General features: G+C 51.5%; 6 protein-coding genes across 6 annotated transcripts; 1 reads left to right on the top strand and 5 right to left on the bottom strand.

The window, feature by feature from the left end:
• Positions 1-456: 456 nt before the first annotated feature.
• On the bottom strand, positions 457-2,444 carry BCR38DRAFT_461789 (glycoside hydrolase family 61 protein; the record flags this gene model as incomplete). Its single annotated transcript, XM_040862560.1, has 5 exons — positions 457-495; positions 1,492-1,848; positions 1,958-2,141; positions 2,197-2,277; positions 2,338-2,444. The coding sequence occupies 5 exons, from the start codon at positions 2,442-2,444 to the stop codon at positions 457-459; spliced, it is 768 nt and encodes a 255-aa protein (XP_040709984.1).
• Positions 2,445-4,019: 1,575 nt separating this feature from the next.
• On the bottom strand, positions 4,020-4,369 carry BCR38DRAFT_356254 (uncharacterized protein; the record flags this gene model as incomplete). The annotated part of the gene is made up of 2 exons (XM_040857012.1): positions 4,020-4,189; positions 4,279-4,369. 2 exons carry the CDS (start codon positions 4,367-4,369, stop codon positions 4,020-4,022), a joined length of 261 nt encoding a protein of 86 aa, XP_040709983.1.
• Positions 4,370-4,839: 470 nt separating this feature from the next.
• On the bottom strand, positions 4,840-7,954 carry BCR38DRAFT_451539 (transcriptional repressor TCF25-domain-containing protein). Its single transcript, XM_040861471.1, has one exon. It carries the CDS (start codon positions 7,734-7,736, stop codon positions 5,310-5,312), a length of 2,427 nt encoding a protein of 808 aa, XP_040709982.1. The 5' UTR covers positions 7,737-7,954; the 3' UTR covers positions 4,840-5,309.
• Positions 7,955-8,638: 684 nt separating this feature from the next.
• On the bottom strand, positions 8,639-10,764 carry BCR38DRAFT_414653 (Scd6-like Sm domain-containing protein; the record flags this gene model as incomplete). Its single annotated transcript, XM_040858956.1, has 4 exons — positions 8,639-10,099; positions 10,324-10,564; positions 10,627-10,662; positions 10,748-10,764. 4 exons carry the CDS (start codon positions 10,762-10,764, stop codon positions 8,639-8,641), a joined length of 1,755 nt encoding a protein of 584 aa, XP_040709981.1.
• Positions 10,765-11,432: 668 nt separating this feature from the next.
• BCR38DRAFT_451534 (uncharacterized protein) lies at positions 11,433-12,933 on the bottom strand. The gene has a single exon (XM_040861470.1). The coding sequence runs from the start codon at positions 12,800-12,802 to the stop codon at positions 11,528-11,530; it is 1,275 nt and encodes a 424-aa protein (XP_040709980.1). The 5' UTR covers positions 12,803-12,933; the 3' UTR covers positions 11,433-11,527.
• Positions 12,934-13,426: 493 nt separating this feature from the next.
• BCR38DRAFT_451532 (L-aminoadipate-semialdehyde dehydrogenase-like protein large subunit) lies at positions 13,427-17,413 on the top strand. Its single transcript, XM_040861469.1, has 4 exons — positions 13,427-14,660; positions 14,785-14,793; positions 14,845-17,000; positions 17,056-17,413. Exons 1-4 carry the CDS (start codon positions 13,626-13,628, stop codon positions 17,351-17,353), a joined length of 3,498 nt encoding a protein of 1,165 aa, XP_040709979.1. The 5' UTR covers positions 13,427-13,625; the 3' UTR covers positions 17,354-17,413.
• The last annotated feature ends 150 nt before the right edge of the window (positions 17,414-17,563 follow it).

Genomic DNA, 17,563 nt, shown 5'->3' with positions numbered 1-17,563 from the left:
GGGGGTCACGTAGGGGCAATGTGTGACCCTTCGAGAAGACTTCTTGTCGTCATTCGTTTATTACCAGGAGCCCAACACCTGCCAGATTCCCGCTCACCCGACGCTAAGGGACCGAGGCTACACACAACGGCTGTGAGATCTTGTCCCGCTGCGAAGAAGTCGGAGATAAACCCTAGTTGACATCCCGTATCCCACTTTCTACGCAGTTTTAATATATCTGCGACAGCGGGTAGGCCTTCGGAACCCTGAAACCCATAGACAACCCCCTGCCTATATGTATATCAAGCAACGGCATCTTGATTAGAGCGTTTCGCGATATATAATTAGCAAATCGCGAGACCCGATAGGCTGGACACGCAGCGGCCTATGAGCAAGGGTGCCAATAGGTATCTAAAGTAGGCACTTGGCTCAGAAGCTGGTCAGTTCTGGTCCAATGCTACCAACTTTCACTTACTCTTATTCGAGTTCGCGCCTGCTCTTCCGGGAAAGAACCGGCTCAGATATGCTTGATTCCATATCCGTCCAGTGAGACCTCGGCCGGAGTATTCCCACTCCCCTGTCATGAGTCTACACTTCGTGTGACTTGTCCACCGCTTGGCCGTCCCGCGATCAACATAGCAGCCCGCAATCGGTGTAGAATACATCACTATGCAGTCGATTGTTCTGTCCACTTGCTGTCTGGTAGACCAATCGCACCGAGCCAAAATGCGAAGCCGAAGCTAATGAGGACAAACGGGGTAGATCCCGTAGGCCGTTCGATGATTGGCAGCCAGCCATTCTGGAGTGTGGAATCGCAATCTGGTGGGGTATCGGCCCGGGATCATCTTTTCTCTCGAAAGTTTCAAAATATCCCAAGCACCGGACCACGGCCCTGTTGAGGCAACCCGTTATATGCCATCTCATACCATCCCACGCCATCCCGCCGTTTACTTCTTATCCTGTCCGTCTGTGCGCGCATGCATCCTCGTTCGTCGGTGCATAGTAACGCACTCGTTTCTACTACGCGTATATTTCCTGCGTCTTCGAGTTGGGAGTTCAATGTTAGTCGCTAGGCTTCCATTCGCTTAAACGGTATGTTGCAGGTGAGCGGCGCACGTTTTGACCCGTCACATTAATACGAAGGCCGGGTAGTTTGTTCTCTGACGAACGACGTTGCATTCCGTGCGTTGCATTCTCACTAGTTGACACTAGGCAGTCCTTCTCCATCTGCCACGTCGGCTCCGAGTCCCTTATTCTATCCTTCCCCTCAATGCAACCCCCCTGCTTGCTCATCTAACGGCTACCAATGTCGACCCCGTTGCTGTGACTAGTAGCCGCAGCCATTTTCGGCGTAGGAGTATAGCCGTATACCCCAGTCGCCGTCGCCGTGATCTTTCCGGGCATAGTCTGATTAATCGACAGCGCTCCAGTATACAAAGGTGGCTGTTGTATTTCCCGTATTAGCAAACACTCGATCTCGTCCAAAGTCAAACTTGTGACACTGCGACTCACCCCAGGAATCACATAAATCGTCGGATGCGAGAATAAATCAAACTTAATGCCTGGATCGCTCGCCTTGTAAAATTCCGTTGCCGGTATACCCGTCGGAGTCGCCGTCCCACTGCTATCGATGGCCAGGTTATAGCAAAAGGGGTACGCCTGTGCGCCGTTGGTCTGCCCCGCCGCATGGAGGGCAATGATCTCGTGTCGAAGGACGTAGTTACCGGGCGCAATGTCGGAGGGTATCTTGACAAGCCAGCTATTGTTGTTGTTGGTGAGGACGTTGGCAGCCCAGAGGTCCGTGGCCGGGTCGATGAAGCCGACCTCCTGGATCTTGAAGAAGTTGAGCTTGGTTTTGTCTACCGTTTCCTGTTGGGACAAGACGTCTCGTTAGTGGAAGTTCGAACGTCTGAAAAGGCCAGCAGAGAGAAGAAAGGAGGGGGCTCTAGAGCACTTGTCTTATTGGCAATTCACTTACACATGCGCCGTTGCAGTTGGCAAGATAGTCGATAACGGGCCCCTTGTGAGAACTCGGCCACGGCGTCCACTGTACTTCGATCACTTCTCCTCCCTTGACGAAGGCAGCGGCCCCCGCCGGTTTTGCTCCCAGGTGGCAGATCATGTCTGCTGTGCCGAAGTTATTGGGCGCGATGAATGTGTTTCTAAACCAGACTTTCATTTGCACACGCCTCTGGTATGGACATCATGTTGTCTTACTGAAGATCGTCAGGTACAGACCACCCAACAACTACCGGCGCCGGATTATTCCACTGGTAGCTGGGATTGTAGCCATCGTAGCTTAATTTCCCAAGGTTAGTCGTCCAAACTGACAGCGGCATCATCGTGATTTCGACTTACAAGGTGCCGTCGACAACGAGAGCGGATGCTATACCATGGGGTCGCACTGGGACGGCCGAGTATAACACGACGACTAGAGTGGTTAGCAGGAAACTAAGAGGCGCCATGATTAGTCAAGAGCCAGCGCTATTTCGATAACCTGGTTGACCTGAAGGGGGTAACACAAAGGACGATCTTCAAGGCCGGCACTCAACAAACATATGTACTCAAGCCGACACGGGGACTTGCCACCTTGGCATCACGCAGTCGTGCGAATCCTAGCATGTATTAGATGCATCTTAGCATGTTCGATACCACTATATCATAACCATATCAAGCTTATGGGATTAAGAGACCCATTCCGTACAAAAGGGTGGAGTGAAATTTAATAGGTTCCGGCTACACCGGCTGTCATTATAGAGTTGATTTCATCTATCAGGTCCAATAAGGACAAACCTCAAGGCTTAACTTGCCCCTAGTTCATATACAACTCGGAATTATGCCGACAAACACTATATGAAGCCAATGAGTTGGGCTTCTTCATATATACAAAAGGCCCTTTATAGAAACCAGAGCTTTGGCAGGTGGGCATGGGAGCAACCTCGTCTGCTGATGAAACTGACCGTAGACATCGCTTACATTGATTTGGCCTATCTTTGCTTGCAGGCAACAGGATTTGGGGTCTTCGGGAGATTCCTGGTTACCGAAGTAACCTTCTTCATAAGATAGAGCCGTTGGGCCGCCGGCTATATTCATGAATAATAAAGCGGCGAATCATGTAGCTTCATTTATATCAGGTGACATGCCTGGGGTGGCATACTTGCATATACCAGACTTGTTTTCTGCGCCAGGTCATGTCGTGATCGTTCTGGGAAGGTCGACTTACCGTGGGCGTGCTGGCACAGAAACACCGATGTCCAGAGCATACATTCGGAGACTCGAAGGCCGCTTTCCAATTCACATCTATCCCTAAGGGCAACCTGAACGCCAGCAAGCCAGGCATTGTTGGTACATATAGTATCTTTCGTCTCAAGGACTGCCTGACAAGGCGGACGTATCGCGTGGAAGTAACCCAGGTTAACGGAACCTCAAGCTACTTCATCATGTTTGTGTCCGGTGAATGAGTGCATGTCATACATACAAGTGTATATCGTAGTGTATGCGGCAACGGCCCTTCATTACTTGCTAGTACGTGCATCGCGTGATGACGCTTGTATCAAACGAACCTAGACTCCGGGTTCTGCCCGTCAAAAATGCTCTTCTTACAATGCTCCAGAGACCCATCGTCATTCCGGTCGTAGTAGAAGTTAACCCTAAGCAATCCACTATTGCAACCCATCCAGCCACTGCTGCCCTCAAATCAGAATAACTATGTAGTATACTGCCGTCAATCCCTGCAGCAGCCAACAAAATGTTGGACACCACTACCTCCAAATACCTAACGAATCTTTTCGGAAGTCAGCTGGCTCAACTTCCGAATCGGTTTCAGCATGACAAGCAGAGCACCGCCAAGTGCCAGATGGGGTTAGCTCCTCCTCAGAAGCCATCTTGACCACGATCACCGTAGGTTGTATCTTTTTGGGGGACGATGACTTGGGGCAAGACATATTGCGCTCCTCGCAGGGACAGGGTGCTTTCGACACAAGAGTAGAATTCCCAGTGCTTTCGCCCGAAGTCCAAGGATATTCCCGGAAAGAATCCTCCTACGACGCCTCGGCAACCTCGATGCTCTTGCCGACACCATCCGCCTCGCCGCTGTTCACTGTCTTGCCCGTCTTCTTAATAGTTTTGAGGACGGTCTCATACGTGAGTTCGGGCTTGGCGATGACGACAGCCTCTTGCTTTTCGAGGGAGACTTCATAGCTTTCGACGCCTGTGTATACGGTGATGAGTTTGTGGATATGTATACTGGATGCCTGGATGGAATGCGGGCAGGAGCAGGTTGTGAGAGTGGGCGCTTACCATCGAGCTTCTTGAGGACTCTGTCGACAGCGCCAGAGCAGCCGCCGCAGCTCATGCTGATGTTGAACTTGTAGGTGTGTTGCTCGGCCATTGTGTATGTGTGTATGTGTGTGTAGTTGACGAATGCGGGGTACAGGACACGAGATGTGGAAGTCGTGAAAGTCGGTAGTATGGTACGTGGCAGTAACAGTGAGCGATGTGGAGGCAGAGGTTAAAAAGATTCGGAGCCGCGTCGACCTTTTTGTACAGAGAATTTTTGGGGTGTCAGATAGCTTGTCGCATTAATAATGCTGAAAGGTAGCTGCGGCGGGACCGTTGACAGTTAAGCAAGTTTAGAGTTCGGACGAGGGACACCAACAGCCACATACCCGAAGCCACGGGTACCGTCATGATAGGAGGAGCAGCTCGCGCCGCACTGTGTTTTGTCCTACCAAAACAGCTGCTGATTGGCTCAATAGGGACACTTTGCAGAAACGAAAAGCTGCCCACACGGTGCCCAGTAACAGTAAGATGCAGGTACGCCCAGGCCTATATGCAATGTGTCGCTTCACTGACGCCTTTCTTGAGTGGCAGCTGGGTACGCAAAGGACGCCCTGGACTCATGGAGATCCCCGCGGTGTGAAACATGAGCAAGTTTTCATTGGGACAAAGCAGGTGATAAGTGAAACCTTCGTCGTTATTTGCACAATCGGTGAAGCCTTATTCCACTTCCAATCTTCCAACCTGGCATCCAAATTGTTTGATGCCCAGACATTGTGCGCTTGTTTCATGTCAGGAGAGTGAAGCTTCGCGAAGACCGACCGTATCATGTAGGCTAGTTAGTGTATGCTTCAGGGTTCTCACGAATCATATTCTAGGAAACAACGACAATTGGCATTTGTTTGGGAGCGTGGCCACATTGGGGTCTCTTGATTTACATTGTCCTAGTCCCTGCATTGCAGACGCGTGTAACAATGCACAGCGATGGGGTCTAAACGCCCAGACTGCAAACCGCAGCTCTGGTTATTTGTTGTAGCCTCACTTAGTTATAGTTAGCCCTGGTCTTGTGACCCATTTCTAGGCGCCGGTTCCAATGGAGGCATCTCGTCATCCGAATCGTCATGCCCAGTTCCATTGGGAGCCCTGCTGGTTCCCAATACATCCGGTGGCAGCTCACATAACTCCTCAGGATCTGCATGTGTGGCATCTGCATCCGGTCCTGTGAGACCCAATAGCTCGTTATCCGAGTCACCCGTATCAGCATAGTCATGGTCGTAATCGCTGGGCCAACCGCCCGGTGCCGTCAGATCATACTCTCGATTATCGTCCCAGTCCGCATCAAATTGCGGGCTGCCGTCATCCCAATCGGCATGTCGAGGGTCAGCATCGGGTCCATCGGGTCTTACTGGCCAGATCATATCCATAAATGCGTCCCAAAGTCCTGGGTGCCCGTCCCCGTCATTTTGTGCATCTGCCTCTGGCCCGTCATGATCGTCTTCGTCTGGCCCGCCATGTCCACCCTGGTCAATGGCTTCCTCTAAGGCCCGGACTACCTCTTCAGGTGCGTTCTGCCGCGTGGCTTCTTCTAGCAAACGCCGCAGAGCCTGACCTCCGGCCAAACCGCCTAGGCCGCCTAGACCACCAAGACCACCAAAGGGATTCATGTGAGGCATACCGGGCACTCCACGCTCCGGATTCCATGGTGACTTCTGGGAGTCGTAGCTGAACACGTTGTTCTCCTCTGAAGGGGGTAATGGGTCGAAGTCCCAGTTTGGCGAGGTCTGGAGCATGCCGTCGGGCACAAGACTCATGACAGCAGGCGTGTTGTCTAGATAGACGAAGCGGCCCACATTGCGCCCCGCCGTAGGGGTTGATGGCAAGGAGGAAGGAGAAGGCTTGGTGGCTGATACAGCTGCTTCTTTCAAGATACCGGTAGCTTGCGCGTTGTCCCACAGTTGTTTGGTTTGGTGGATGTATAGCTCCGTAAACAACTCCTCGTGGGCATCACGCGGCACTGTCCCCCAAATTGCACGAGGTATATCCAGGTTGAGTGCTTTGAATAGAGAGCTGTAAAGCCAGGGCAAGCGTTCCATCCCCTCGATCAACAGTACCTTAGCGCCTGCTGTGTCATTCTGTTGGAGGCGGGCAAGCACAAGAGTTTGCCTGACGTAGTCCTGCGCTGTGTCACACTCATCCAGGACCTCCGAGTCGCAGAAGTCAATAAACCACCTTGACTCGTGTGCACGAATGGCAAGCGGGTGGATGAAGTGGATGATACCGTATGGATCGCTCAGATCCATACTGAAGAGCAGCTTCGACCATTCCAGAGCTGTCCTATACGTCCCTTTCATGATCAAGCTTTTGAGGTAGTGGTACCCGGCCAGCCAGAACTGCCTGTTTTCGGGACGCCTGAACTCGAGTCTTGCCTTGCCCTCTTCAATCTTCTGACGAAATGCAGATAAAGATACTCTTCCGAACGTGAACAAAGCACGCTCGCACAGGTCTCCTGCCAATGCCGAGTTCTGGTCCTGTTTGGCGACCTTGCTAACCTGGATCAGAGTCGAGATATGGTACGGATGTCTCTGTAAGAAGTAGACGAGCTGCATAGGATCCAACATTTGCACGAGACCAAAGAAGTTCCGTTCAAGGTTGTTATAGCCCTCATCATGAGCGAATCCAAACTCGACCGTCCCACATTTAGGTTCGACGGTACCCTCCTTGACCAGCTTCATGGTGAGACCTTCGGTCGAGGCACGAGGCCAAGTCTCCTTGCCTGGCAAGAACGGGTTTCGTCGTAGAGTGACCTCGGACAGGGTCTTGCCAGGTTGTCCTTTGAGAAACGTCTCAAGATCCACATTCTGCCTAAGTTGCTGTGCACCTCGGCCTCGCCGTCTGTTGCGAGCCTCTGCGTCTTCGGTTTCCTCGGACTCGGCAGCTGCGATGGCGTCGCGGCCGAAGAGGTTCCGCATCTCGTTCAGAACCTTCAGGTGGTAACTATTGATTCGCAATAATTCGCATATTCGCTCGTAAGCTTTTGTGCCTTGGTTGGCAATCTCGCGGGCCGCATTGTTGGAGGATTTTGCGGCGATGTTCAGCTCACGAAGCGCCCGGTCGATCTCGTCTGCGTCCTTGTTCGGTCCGAAGGCTCCCGTATCATTTTTCATCGATGTATCCGCAGCCTTCTTGGCCTTTTTCTTTTTCTTCTTGCTCTTCTTGGATGACGACTTCGGAGTCGCTTCCATAGGTTGGGAAACGTCGGCTTGTTCCTCGGTAGCTCCCGTTACCTCTTCCTCGTCTTCGTCTTGTTCGTCATCTTCGCCTCCCAGGCCTCCCAGTGCCGCAAACCCCGAGAATATACTCGGCTTCGATCTTGGGACTGGCGCATCATTTTCGCGCTCCGATTCTTCCTCGGGGGTTTGAGCCTGGAGGGCTTCGAGCTCTCTCTGCTTCTGCAGTTTCCGCAGCTGTCTGGTCGACATGATTGCTTGTTTTGAATTAATAATGCAGAACTTTGACGCCACTAGAACGAGTCCCTGCGACTGAATAAATAGGCAAGGCGGTTCTGCGATCGCCACGACGAATATAAATGTTCAGGATAAAAACCTTCCGGTGGTGGAATGGGAAGCGGGAAATAATGGTGGGGCAAATTCAATCTGCTCAATTGTGTCATACGGCGAGCCACAGCCTCACCTAGTTTATTATTATTAGTGTTTTCTGCTGAACCAGCATTTCTCGCAAATGGCTGAATTAAGATGGCACATCAGAAGAATTGGGATCTTCTAGAAAATAACCATAGAGATAACACGCCACTATCACGCTTACATTAGAATAACATCTACACTCGAGAGCATTCTTAGATGCTAGCATGTGGACTTGATTGCAGACTGGTTTATATGATAAGCTCTATCGATTGCACGAGCTCAACTTCAGTATCAAGCTGGGGTTTCCAAGTTTTTGTGACACCTGGCATCAATCATCCCAGCTTCCCTAGCGAAAAAGAGTTGGTATCGAAGCATCTCGCTTTTGCTCTGGTTGAGCTTCCTGAACTCCCCATGGTTTTGAGCCAACCCTGGCGCAACTTTCTTTTCATCCGACCATAACACTCCTCGTGACATCGTCAGAACCTGCCCTGTGTCCATGTTCTCATAATGCCTGACTACCAATCAAGTGGCCTCCAGTAGGCTTGTCTGGCAAGATCCGCCAAAACGCTTTCCGATGCCTCGGTGCATGATAACATCATTATCACGCTATGTCGTATTATACACACTGTACAATGAGACCGAAAAGTGGTCATCCGCTAGCAGTTGAAAAGGCCGGTCTCCAATGAGCCCTTCTCCAGCATGATTTTCAGACAAGTCATTAGTGACTATTCGTCGTCTGACTACTGAGGAACGCCTTGTGAGTCTCCTCTCGGTCGGAAGCCTCCGCCACGGGTCTGACCATACCCGCGGCCTCCCCGACCCCGGCCACGACCTCTTCCTCGATAGTTTGGCCGATATCCACCATCGACACTTCCTTGACCAAAGGTTTCCATGTTCTTGCGTTGCTCCTCGCCGCGCCATTCACGACCACCTGGCTTCTGACCACCACTATCAGCACGATCCTTAGCCTCGCTCGAAATGTTATCGAAGAAAGATTTCGTCTTGTTGTAAGCCTGAGGTGGCTGGGCAGGATCGACCAAGTCTTGGGGTTCCGATGGGGCACCATTTGGAGCTTCGCCCAGAGGAGAACCAGCAATGGCTTCCTTAACGAGATCTTGCTTGTTAAACTTGGCGTTCGCCCCTTGAAAGTCGAAATCGGAATCAGGAACATCAACCTTAGCCGGTCCTCCGGCCCGGTTGCCTCGACCACGGCCGCGATTACTTGGACCAGTCCTGGCAGCATTGACTCTCATCTCATTAACCTTCTTAGTCAAGTTATCCATGGCGCTTCCAGTACCATTGCCGGGTGGAGCAGACACTCCAGATGCAGTGGCGTCCAACTTGGCCATAGCAACAGCAACAGCTGCTTTGGCTTGCTGAGTCGCATCCCTTATTGTTGCAGCTGAGACAGGCCCATTGGGGGATTCTGTTGCTACAGGCTTAACCGCTGCCGCGGCGGCAGTGACTTGAGGCTGTTGTGCTGGTGCCGGCCTAGATAAAATAGCAGGGATTACGGGCACTGCAGGTGTTACGCGGTTGCTTCTGGGACCGGTAGGCATGTTCCTGGGCTGCTGAGGAGCCTTGGCAGGTGTGTTGTTGGAGAGCGACTGAGATGTAGCCTTGACCTCCTCTACAGATGGCTTTGATTCCACAGGGGCCACAGGCGGGGTAGGAGCGTGTGCAGAAGAAGGCTGCTGAACTGGAGGTTGCGCGAAAGGTTGCAGCTCAGCAGATTGCTCGGCCTGAGCAGGAGTACCGGCTGATCGGGGCTTATCACTGCCGGGCGCAGCGCCAGCACCGATGGGAGTGGGCTTCATATCTTGTTGTGGTGTTCCTCTCATGCCTTGGCCAGGAGCGCCAGGTCCACCGAGTCCACCGAGTCCACCAGGAGCATTTGGGGCACCAGGGTGACCATGTGGTCCAGGAGGATATCCAAAGTTATTCCATGGACCTGGTGCGCCAGGCGGGAAGCCTTGCCCAGGCGGAAACCAACCAGGTGGTGGAGGGTAAGGCATGCCGCCGAATCTTGGGTCTGGCCCTGGTCCAGGCCCACCACCGCGTCCCCATGGTCCGCCAGGGCCCGGAGGGTAGAAGTTCGACTGTGGGAAAGGTGGCTGGTTGAAACCAGGAGCACCAGGAGCGCCTTGAGGGTGATTCGGTCCGGGAGTAGCAGCACTAGGGCCGGTAGCTCGGGCACGAGCCTGGAAGAACGCAGTCTAAGTTAGCTTGGTGATCTCGAGTGCAATTGTCATCAGGCATAACAAGAGATGGCATGTCTTAGATCAGAAGGAAGGCAACGGAAAAATCAACACGGTGTTTTTTTGCGCAATTCAGTAAAGACAATCTTTACATCCGAAAATATTTCATCAGGAAGACACGGGGGATTTCCTCCGCTGGGGGGATGAATTGGGAATCAGCGACTTACGCCTACGATTGCAGGATCGTCGGGGACAGCAGGAGGCTTGTTTTCCTTGGCAGCAGGGCCTTCCTCGATGCGCAAGTCCTTCACATCACTGCCTCGAAATACGATGTATTCGTAGACTTGATCGGACGGCGGGAGTTCTTCGTCGGGCTTACCCCTCCGCCCTTCAGTGCCGTAGGATCTCACATTCTCGAGGGACACTGTCGACTCCTCGGAGTTGATCTCGTGCAACACGCCAGAGTAGCTGTCGCGTAGGAGTCAGCGATGAAATGGAAAGAGTAGTGATGAAGGAAGGAGGATACACACCGAATGTCGCTTTTGGAGATGAGAGATATGCGAGATCTAGTAAGGAGCTAGTCAGCAAAATTTTGCAAAGTGGATGGAAAAGGCTGAGCTGTTCCAAGGTCCACCACACAGAGAGACCTACCCGAGGAATTCGGACATTGTGGCAATTGACTTGCGCTGGATGCGCAAGGTAGACGGGGAAGGTAAATGCTAGAGGCAAAAGGAAGTAGAATGTAATCTGTTTGCGAAACGGGAAGGGGAAGGGAAAAGGGTTTGTTGGGGCGCTGGTACAGCGAAAGTGGTGTGAGAAAGTTCGTGTGGTCAAAAGAACCAAGACCTAGACCGACGAGGAGCTTGCGTGAAGGCTGAAAACCGCGGCGAAATTCAGACGGCTGGCACCGCCACGCTACGGAGTAGCTTGGGATTTTATCGTGGCGCAACCTCAGTCTTATCTGAATTGTTGGACTGGGACTATTCCCAATGACTAAGACTGAATTGCCGTATTTTGCTCAGTGACAGGCAATTGGTTTTCATTCGATTGTCTACTTTTATGACGCCTTAGGGCATGCACTCCGCTAGTGGCCAAAACATAGGCGCGAATCTCTAAGGAGTTGTAACACCAGAATAATCTCATCAAAGTTTCGTAGACTTGGAATAGGGTACTCAACAATTATCTCGAAACTCAATTACGACTTGATCAATGGTAGTCACCTCTTTCTTTGCGTATCATATCATCTAATGTGAATCGCACATCACAAACATCAGACACCTTAGATCAGACCGATGGACCTCGCACATAAGTCGCAGACAATAAGGCGCAAAACAAATGGCCTCGCATATAGTACGGAGGGGTATCTCTCCTATCCCTCTTAAATCGAAATCTCCTGGTGCCCGACCACCGCGATGATATTACACACTATTTCTAGTCACTGTCCAACCCAGAACTGCTGGTATCGTCGTCCTCAAGGAACGCCCTCACTGCCTTACCATCGTCAAATTCGAATCCAGGCTCGCTTTCTTCTCCTTGTCCCTCCACCACTTGCCCTTCCTCTTCATCACTAGAACCATATCCTACTAGCGTTGAGCCTTTCCGCTTCCTTGACTCCGAGCTGCCTTGTTTCCGGGGCTTCTGCTCGGGTGCTTTCTCGGGTTTCTTGGCCAGAATGTACCCATCCGGAAGCTTGACACCGATTGGCACCACATATATGGTTGGATACTCTAGTACTTCAAGTCCCGACAAGACAGTTCCCAGACTATCCGTCGGTTCTAACTCGATGAGTTTCTGGGGCTCTCTGGAAGGGGTGCCTGGAACGTGGAAGTAGAAGTGGTATTTGCGCTTCACCTGATCCGCAAGCTTCTCTCTGGGTGTCCTCCGGTCCGCATGCACTGCTCTTTCCCAGGTTCCGGTCACCGTATCTTGTATCGGCAGTGGTGCAGTTCGCCATACAGAATTCATGTTTTGGCCGGCAAATGTATCCTGGGTATCGTCGTTATCTCCGTCCTTGCGTCGCTGATGCCTTGTATGCCTCGAGTCTCTCTTCTTTTCCGTTTGACTTAGCTGCGTGCGACGATGTTCCTCTTGGCAGCCTGCAAACCCAACATTGAGTGGTATATGATCCAGGGTTTTGCATACTAACCTCAAGAGACTGAGTCCCTCGCCATCAGACCTGGGACACAGAAGCAGCCATTCGACTTGCCAGTTGACCGTATTGGTCCTCTTATTGTACGATGTCGTGTTCTCCCTCTCCCGAGTCATACCCATTGGAACATGCTTCACACTGATTCCCAGAGCTTTCAACCTTCGGATAGCAGATCTTGCCCATGGGCGCGATCCATCGCCCATTGTGACATTTCCTCTGCTCTGACCCTTGTTTAATCGGCGTAGCTTGTTCGGTGGCGGCGCATTCTGGCTTGGTAGTGCAATGCCTCGCTCTTCGGTTAAGGCTTTTTCGGCACGTTCGATGGTTCGCTCAATTTTGGTGAGAAAGTTGTAGTCATGATCGATGCCTGCGTCCGTTCGCAGTTTCACTGGCGGTATATACACGGTGGGGTCGCGTTCGCCATTACAGGATGACCAATTCTTGTGTTTCTTGACGCAAACTAGCGAACATGTTCGCGCGCCGCACCGAGGGCATTTGTACTGTGGAGGTTTGATGTGGCATATTACACAGAGAGACGTTAACAAGGGATCAGACATGGCTGTGGTATATGTAGTAAAGCTCGAAATGTTTTCAGGCACGTTGACGTGGATTCATCTTGGCCGATTCAATGTTGACATTAAATTTATCCGAGGCTTGAGCTTCGAGGCAATGAAATTTTTGGACATATCTGATCATTATCGGAATTTGTAACTGATATGTGCCCCACCTTCCCCTGTTTTTTTTAATAGCCCCTCTCCCCTCAAAGTGCCGATACCATCGAGCTTGTGGTTGAAAAGTGTGTATAACTGAAGCAATTGTCGTAATCCGATGTCATGTATGCATCATTAGAATTATCGTTTATACTGGCCTCGTCACGTAGTATCTAAAGTTCTGTGATCTAGTATGAATTAGGGAGTATCTAGCAGTTGTGCCGCCGGTTATTTAGTACACCCTGACGTGACTTAACACAAGCCACCAAGTTAACAAATTTGAGAATAGCAGAGAGAACAGTCGTTGCACGATGGCCTCTGTAATCTTGGAAACATGTCAGTTGGCATTTGTCATCTTGAATTATTCCAGTAATGTGCCGAGCTGTGGCATCAAAGTTTTAGACCTCAAACAATGAAGCAGAATATCGATACAAGCTTTGGCAGCCAGCCGCACGAGAATCTGAATGCGAAAACCGGAGCCACATTTTCAAAAGTATTACGGCACCGCCCATATCCTTGGAACTCACTTAAGCCCAGTATGACTCTTTCACCACCCGCAGATGACCAACTTTTAAACGTGCCGGACTTGTCGCCATGAGAAGTTGGTCCTAAAAAATATCCCTTCATTTCAGAAATCCAAATTCCACTGAGGCCATCCTTACCGTCCTCCATGGATCTTCCTGATCCCACGTGCGACCTACACTGGTCTGCCTTCAGAGGAGCAATTCAAGACATATTTTCTAAGAATGCCAAAAAGCACCCAGACCGCCTGTGTGTAGTTGAGACAGCCTCGTCCTTCTCGCCGAGGAGAGAATTTCTGTATCGTCAGATCGATGAGGCGTCAAACGTCTTGGCACACCACCTGGTTCAGGCCGGTGTTCAGCGCGATGAGGTGGTCATGTCATACAGCCACAGAGGCGTTGATCTCGTGGTTGCCGTCATGGGCATTTTGAAAGCTGGCGCTACATTTTCCGTCATTGACCCATCATATCCCCCAGATAGACAGATCATCTATCTCGACGTTGCCCGACCCCGGGCATTGGTGGTTATCGACAAGGCCACCCAGGAGGCTGGACAAATCTCGGACAAAGTTCGCGCATTCATCTCAGAAACTCTTGAATTACGCACCGAGGTCCCGGCTTTGGAACTGAAGGATGACGGAACGCTACTTGGAGGCAGTATAAATGGGAAGGACGTTCTCGCGGACCAGGCTAGCTTGAAAGAGAACGGGCCTGGTATCCTCGTCGGACCTGATTCGACTCCAACTTTGTCGTTTACTTCTGGATCAGAAGGTCGACCCAAAGGTGTGCGAGGGCGGCATTACTCTTTGGCCTACTACTTCGACTGGATGGCAGAGCGTTTCAAGCTTACGGCGGACGATAAGATCACCATGTTGAGCGGTATAGCCCATGACCCTATTCAACGAGATATCTTCACCCCCCTTTTTCTCGGTGCCCAGATTTTGGTGCCCTCAAAGGAGGATATTCAGCACGAGAGACTTGCGGAATGGATGCGGGAGCATGGTGCTACCGTTGCGCACTTGACCCCAGCCATGGGCCAGATCCTGGTTGGAGGTGCCAGTGCAGAGTTTCCAGCTCTCCATCATGCGTTCTTCGTTGGTGATATCCTCATTAAACGCGAGTGCAAGGCTTTGCAGAGACTAGCGGAGAATTGCTTTATTGTGAACATGTACGGAACTACCGAGGTCAGTTTTGGTCCCCTTTTACTTGGTTTTCTAAGGGGGTGTACCTTCTGAGACGTGACCACCCCTCCCAGTTCACTTCCTCAACGTCTAAAGGGATCATTTGCTAACTTAAACTTATGATCAGACGCAAAGAGTGAGGCCGTTATATATGCTACATAATACGCAATTACTGACAGTAACTTAGGCTGTCAGCTACTTTGAACTGCCGAGCCGTAAGGCGGACCCAGAGTATCTCGATAACATGGGCAACGTTATCCCAGCAGGAACAGGTATGAAGGATGTCCAATTGCTGGTTGTTGACCGTGAGAACCGCAACAGAATCTGCGGTGTGGGCGAAATTGGTGAGATCTATGTCCGCGCCGGTGGTCTAGCAGAAGGCTACCTGGGTGCTGACGAGCTCACAAAACAGCTCAACGAAACTAAGTTTGTCCAGAGCTGGTTTGTAGACAACTCACAATGGGTAGAGAAGGACAAGCAAACTGCAAAATCAGTCGAGGAGGAGCCATGGCGCCAGTTCTACAAGGGGCCCCGCGATCGGATGTACCGGTCTGGTGATCTCGGACGCTACATGCCTAGTGGAGACGTTGAATGTGTTGGCCGAGCAGACGATCAGGTCAAGATTCGCGGATTCCGTATCGAGCTGGGTGAAATCGACAAGTATCTGGCGGATCACGATATGGTCATGGATAACCTTACGCTCGTACGAAAGAAGGAGGACTTCTCCTCGTACTTGGTCAGTTACGTCGTCCCCGACATGCAGAAGTGGTCAGCCTGGCTGCAAGAGCATGGCAAGGAAGACGACACGTCCGGTGAAGGCATAGCTGGAAGGATTCGTCGGTTCTGGCCCCTTGCGGAGGAGATCAAGAAATACCTGAAGACGAAGCTACCAAGTTACGCGATTCCCGAGGCTCTTATCCCGCTCGAGAAGTTCCCCCTGAATCCAAATGGCAAGAAGGACAAACCTGCGCTTCCCTTGAAAGAGTCTGCGGACCTCGATGCGGCACTCAACGAGGCACACGTCAATGTAGATGTGCCCATGACGGAAACCGAGAAGGAAATGGCGGCAACTTGGAGGAATCTGGTCAAGCGGCCAATCGTTCCCACAGACAACTTCTTCGACATTGGCGGCCACAGTATTCTTGCCCAACAAATGCTCTTCCAGATCAACAAAAAGTGGCCTGGTATCAGCCTTACCATGAACAGCGTCTTCCGAAACCCAACACTGGGTGCTTTCGCCGCCGAGATCGAGCGAAAGGTGTCTACGCCACATGGCAGTAGTGAAGCAGAACAGGGCGAAGATTATGCTGCGGACGCGAAGTTATTGCTGCTGAATCTTCCTGCTCATTTCCCTAACGCTGGAGGGACCATCACGGGTTCAAACAACCTTACTGTGTTCCTTACTGGTGCCACTGGGTTCCTGGGAGCCTACCTCTTGCGGGACCTCCTAGCCCGTCCAAAGCTCCAAACACGAGTAATTGTCCATGTCCGGGCAAAGAACAAGGCGGAAGCCATGGATCGAGTTCAAAGATCTTGTGCGGCCTACGGCGTGTGGGAGGATTCATGGAAGACAAGAATATCTGCAGTCACTGGAAGTCTTGGCGAGCCTAGGTTGGGCCTTTCGGAAGAAAGATTTGATCGACTTGCGAATGAAGTCGACGTAGTCATTCACAACGGTGCACAAGTACACTGGGTTCTTCCTTACTCCAGCCTCAAGCCGGCAAATGTCCAGGGTACGCTGGACATTCTGACGCTTTGCGCCCTGGGCAAGCCCAAGCAACTGGCTTTTGTGTCGTCTACGTCTGTTCTCGACACACCGCACTATGTCAAGCTATCGCAAGAATCGGTCAAGCAAGGTGGCACTGGTGTGCAGGAGGAGGATGAACTTTCCGGTAGTGCCACGGGTTTGGGCACTGGTTATGGTCAGTCGAAGTGGGTAGGAGAGTACCTTGTGCGGACAGCAGGCCTCCGAGGTCTGGCCGGTACCATCATCCGCCCTGGATATATCCTGGGTGATTCAAGATCCGGTGTCACCAACACGGACGATTTCCTTATTCGCATGGCCAAGGGCTGCATCCAGCTGGGATCCCGACCTCAGATCCAGAACACTGTCAATATGGTACCTGTTGACCATGTTGCTAGAGTGATTGTTGCCTCGGCATTTAGCCCCCCTCAAACCCCTCTTGGCGTGGCACAAGTCACCGGTCACCCTCGCTTGACCTTCCAAGAATACCTGGGAACTCTTGAGACCTACGGTTACAATGTGCCAGAGACACAATACAGTGAATGGAGCGAAAGCATGCAGAAGTACGTCGGCGATACGAGCAAGGAACAACACGCATTGTAAGTTTTGATGCCCCACGATACGTGTCCGGAACGAATTTCTAACATAGTGTAGGCTTGGTCTTTTCCACTTCGCTACCACCGATCTGCCCGCCGAGACGATCGCTCCCGAGATGGATGATAAAAACGCAGTGCAGGCATTGAAGTCGGATTCCGAGTTCACGGGACAGGACTTGTCAAGGGGAGCAGGGGTTACTGAGGAAATTATGGGACAGTATCTGGCATATTTGGTTGCCATTGGCTTCTTAGAGGCGCCAGCTGCGTCGGGTAAGAAGCAACTGCCGAAGGTTGACATCAACCCAGAGCAGAAGAATGCGCTACGTAGTGTTGGTGGACGAGGTTCTTTGGTGTAAAGGAAAATAGGGAACTGCCATAGAAAGATAAGACAAAATAGTAAAATTCAACGTCTTTGAGCTTTTAACGGTACAAAATTCTTACCGGCCTCAGAATAGGGGTTTGCCATGACACCTTATTGTTGTTGGCACTTCGGTAAAAGCAGCTGGCATCCACAGATTTCTTCGGCCTGGCCAGCGCAGCCGTACAGTGTGCACTGTACGGCCCCG

Source organism: Pseudomassariella vexata (genome assembly GCF_002105095.1).
Source record: "Pseudomassariella vexata strain CBS 129021 chromosome Unknown BCR38scaffold_24, whole genome shotgun sequence".
NCBI classification, from domain to species: Eukaryota; Fungi; Ascomycota; class Sordariomycetes; order Amphisphaeriales; family Pseudomassariaceae; genus Pseudomassariella; species Pseudomassariella vexata.
This window is presented reverse-complemented; position numbering and strand designations above follow the sequence as displayed.

Coding starts and splice junctions, on each gene's coding strand:
- BCR38DRAFT_451534 (XM_040861470.1), bottom strand. CDS start 12,802: ATGTCTGATCCCTTGTTAACGTCTCTCTGTGTAATATGCCACATCAAA.
- BCR38DRAFT_451532 (XM_040861469.1), top strand. CDS start 13,626: ATGGATCTTCCTGATCCCACGTGCGACCTACACTGGTCTGCCTTCAGA. Junction 17,001..17,055: donor AGCAAGGAACAACACGCATT/GTAAGTTTTGAT, acceptor AACATAGTGTAG/GCTTGGTCTTTTCCACTTCG.
- BCR38DRAFT_451539 (XM_040861471.1), bottom strand. CDS start 7,736: ATGTCGACCAGACAGCTGCGGAAACTGCAGAAGCAGAGAGAGCTCGAA.